Raw genomic sequence first — 4603 nt, forward strand, 5'->3', positions numbered from 1 at the left:
AGCGCGTGGAGCTTCCGGAGGACTTCCACTTCAGCTACGAGATGTGGCTGGAGAGGGAGGTGTTCTCCCAGCCCATCCAGTGGGAGGAGCTATTGCAGGCCCAATGAGGAGTAAGTTGGGAGGCGGGACTATCTCCCTAGGTACAGTAGGTACTGTTTATGTGGGCGGGGCAACCAGCTGTTGCACATCTGAATCTGAGACCAGCAGTCCACATGAACACCACACAACGTGTGCCTGCTACGCTTGTCCTCATGTATATAACCAATATTTATGCTGTAAAAAAGTTTTTACATTTTTTTACTTTTTTTTGTACCATCTTCCATAATGCCAATATGACATAAAAAATACATCAGAGTTAGAGTATTCATGTCTACGATTTTACAGTATCTTCAATGGTTAGATTATCAAACAGCTCAGGCTTGTGTTTGTCCAACTGCCACATGTAAAGATGACTCTTGCGTCAGTCTCCCAGAACCAACCAGCACACTCGATTAGTTCAAAAACTTTTTTTTTTTTTTTGTGCTATTGCATTTCACCTGTTATTGAAATAAGCTGACATACCCTTTTCAGGTAAATAGTTCATTCTGTTTAGTAAAGAATGATGGACGAATGACCTGAGGTTTAAGCGAGGTTTAAAGTTAAAGTGCATTGGTGGGCAGATAAATGATCATTATTTTTCTTTTACTCACAGCTAGTGCCTGAGACTGCTGTGTGGGCTCTTCATGAGAACGTGAGGCACTGTATTCTATAATTGTTATGAACCATCCTACTGGAGCAATTAATTTCTGAAAGATTTATGTAAATAGCTGTAAATTGAAGTAATTCGTAGTGGTTATTTTTGTTTTATAGTATAGTACTTATTTGAACCCAATATGCTCACTGTGCTTTTAGCGTTAATGATGACGCATAATGCCTATTAGCAATCGTAGTGCGATTTGCCATGGAAAAATGAGTCAGCCGTTCACTGGATTAGAAATGCGTATACTCTGTTGTTGAAATTAGGTGCCATTACTCTGATAAATAGCAGCGGCTCGTTTGGGTCACGGTCACCAGCTGCATGTGTAAACATTTACAGTGTTACAGTTAGCATCAGCATCAACGAAATGAGCGTTAAGAAACTAGGCTTTTCATTTCGGACAATTCCCAAAAGTGAAATTAGTCTTGAACTTAATTTTGACTATGACACGAATGACAATAATTGACTTGCACACGCAATAACTTTCCATGCGGTAACAGCACACACATTCTTGCCCGAGTATTTAAATGAATCAGTCATTCTCACAGCCCAAAGGTGCCTGGCTCGGTGAGGTGTTTGCCCCTAAAATTGGAGGGCCTTTGTTCCAAAGACTGAACTCAGTTCTTACCTGCCGTCTGGGGGAAAATGAAGGGCCATGTAACAGGGTTATATAACAAAACAAACAAAAAAAACAAAGAAATCAGTGCACATGAGAGGACTTTGTGTTTTATGTTCTCTTTCCCAAGGACTGCTGTTCAGTGTCTCAAACCCATTGCTCAGACAACATCTCACAGCCGAGCGGAGTAATAACACATTATGTGAGCTTTGGACTCAACAGACGCAGGTGCCCTTGGTGAATACCACTTCCCTCCTCGCCTGAATACGGCTTATTCAGGCACGGTTTGGTGCTGCTACATCTTTTTTCTTTTTCTTTTTTTCCCCCTCTGTTTTTTTTTTTTTTTTAGAGAAATGAATGCAGTTCCGTGGAAAGCAGGTCAAAACCCAAGGCTGTGTAATTAAACCCGGCAAGCAGAGACTTTCCAGAGAACATTCTCCCAGGGTGTGAACAGAATTTTCTCTATTCAATCCTCTTTTTTTTCTTTTTTTTGTCAGGGCTTAGAACACACAAGGCCCTGTACATTCACCTCCCACTGAATAGTTATTATATAATATTAATATTAAAAGCTTTTGACAGATGTTTTAAATATTATTGCCAAATTCTTTATCCTGACTGCTTAACTGTGTGTGGGCGCTAGTTAAAAGGATGCTCAGAAGGGTTTTATGAGAAACTGAACCAAGGAAGAGCATTCTATATGGTGTGTGATTGTCATGTCTTGCTAGACACTTTTGCTGTTTGATTTGTTTGCAAATATTTTTTTTTCTACAAATCTCTACAAAATAATTGCAAGATAAGGTACTTTAAATAAGGTACTTTAAATAATACATTTAAGTTGAACTACTGCTAATATTTCAGAGAACAGTGGTTGGTACCCTCTAAAGTTTTTCTCCAACTTTGAAGACTGCCCATTCTACTTTGGAAGCTAATGTACCAGTTTTTATATTTTTTAGAATTTTTCTGTACAGGGTACTTTGGGTAAATGGAAAAAACTGTAACTGTTGTCTGTTGTACCAAAAAACTTTTTCAGATTTTACTTTTACTTAAAATGGTCAAATTGCCGCACAAAGGCCAGACAGACTGTTGAAATGTTTGGGGTTTTTTCCCCTAAAAGGTACCAAACGATTTATTTGACTGTTGAGTTCAAGCTGCAGAAAATCCATTTTCAGACAGTGCTGGAAGAATAGATTTTGATGTGCAGATGCCATTATAATTGATTATTGAGGTCATTAATATTATACTGCCTTAGGATATCTGGTGTTGCCATAACAAGATTATAAGAGTGTTGTCATGATGGGCCAATCAGAACTGCCATATAGATGGGTCTTTTAGCCAATCAGAACTGATGTATAGTCTTATGTGGCTCTAACAACACTCTTTCCTCTTGAAAGAGGCAGGTAACCACAATGCCAGGTTCATTTTAGAGGGAACGGTGCACAAAATATCACTTTTCCAGCACCAGCCACTCTTGTCAAGGCAAACCTTCTCAAGTAACGTTACTAGTGAGCTGGATATCCAAGGCTTTAAGTCAGTCCTAAATACACTGTGCATATTGTGGCAAACTGTTGATATTTCACCGACATTTATATTATTAAAAACTCCTGCATTTGGACGAAAAGGACGTACTAGTGGTTTTTGGTCGGTGAAAGCAGGGACACAGCCAAAGGCACATAGTCATTGAATACTCCAAAAAGTTTGAAAATACTTGGTTCAAAACAGGCATTTTTTATAAAACATGAAAACGGAACAAATTGCTTTTCATATCTTCTTCTGTTATTGTATATTTAATTTAAAATGGGTGTTTTCCCACTTTGCCATAATATACTGTGCTTTCACACAGAACAGGCTCAGAAAACGGCAATGTAGGAAATTGTTGAAAGGAATAAATAAAACTTTACAGCAATACTAACAGTTCATTATGTGAAAGTTGTCGTACACCTTGTCACTTAGGTATGTGTGAAGCAGAATTGTGAGTTAGTAAGTGTTAGATCTCATTTGAATGTGAGCACTTATCTGAAATACAAAGCACAAGACTGCTCTGGGTATTATACCAGGAATTATTGGCACACTCCTTTTTGGAAACTGGCAATATTTTGAAAGGATATTTATTTTGATATATGCAATAAAGTTACGATCAAACGTGTTCAGGGCCATAGTGCTGCAGAGAACCAAGAGGAGAGCATTTGGTATGGTGGGTTTTTCCTCTGTTTCAAAGTCTCACGGCAACTACATTTAATAAGCTGGGCACCATATAGGATCTCTTATGAACGTGTACTTCATTAACTAGAGCACAAATGGAACCCATCTGCTTCCTCTCCCTCACTCTCTTCTACTTTTCCTCTCTCTCTCTCTATTGCTTTGTCTCCAAAAATGTGATCTATCCGGATGACAGTGATTAGTCCTGATCAGAAAGTGAGTTTGCAAACATAGGTGAGACTTGGGCATGTCTGGTGCTATTTTCCGATTCTCTGACAGAGATATGTTTGTTTTAATAATGTTTTGCAGTCTATGGGAATCTTTGCTTCCAGTGCCAAAATAATCCAAATAATATATTTTTTTTCTGTTGCTCTTTTTAACCCTCCAGCTTTAGATGACCTTATTCAGGGCTTGTTTAGAAGCAACAACAGGGTGTTTTTACAATGTATTAAACCTGTAATTGTATGGATATGTGACGTTTTAAATATGTTGTCGGCACAGTTAGTGTTTGCTCTAAAATTTCTGCATTGTGGAAATATTGCTGCCTTGTGTTTCTGCTGTAATAATCAAACATGCAGCTTGGAATTATCGTGTCTGTGTATAGAGTAGTTATCTCTTTGTTTTTCAGGGTAATGTGCAATCACAAATTTAGACAGAACAATTCTGTTGAGAGATGAAAAAATGCAGAAGGTTTTCCTTTTAAAGAACTTCAAATAAAGAGTTAAATGTTTTAGATAACAATTTATTTTTTGTGTCCTGCTCTTGTTTGACATTTTAACTGCCTTTAACTTCAGTGTTTACCTCATGCTGAGATAGCTTAAGAATTCTTAATTATAAGTACATATTTTAAGACCCTAACTACAACTGTGGGTGTTCCAATACCAAAACATAATTTTCAAAAATTGTGCGGTAATTTCACACAAAATGTCAAATTCACAGAAAAATTATATGCTGATTAGATCTATGGCTGTTCTCTGTTCCAGCTGTCCTAAAGTCTATTTATACTAAAATATATATCTATATAATACTATATATATAATATAATATACATATAG

General features: G+C 37.3%; 1 protein-coding gene across 2 annotated transcripts in view; it reads left to right on the forward strand.

The window, feature by feature from the left end:
- Positions 1-4291, forward strand: part of strip2 (striatin interacting protein 2) — a 34511-nt gene extending 30220 nt beyond the window's left edge. For both annotated transcript variants that reach the window (XM_064344846.1, XM_064344847.1), the window contains one exon: positions 1-4291. This exon is cut by the window's left edge and continues 144 nt beyond it. In XM_064344846.1, the coding sequence (XP_064200916.1) occupies positions 1-107 (107 nt within the window). In that variant the 3' untranslated portion in view covers positions 108-4291.
- The last annotated feature ends 312 nt before the right edge of the window (positions 4292-4603 follow it).

The sequence above is a fragment of the Anguilla rostrata genome, chromosome 7 (genome assembly GCF_018555375.3).
Source record: "Anguilla rostrata isolate EN2019 chromosome 7, ASM1855537v3, whole genome shotgun sequence".
Taxonomy (NCBI): Eukaryota; Metazoa; Chordata; class Actinopteri; order Anguilliformes; family Anguillidae; genus Anguilla; species Anguilla rostrata.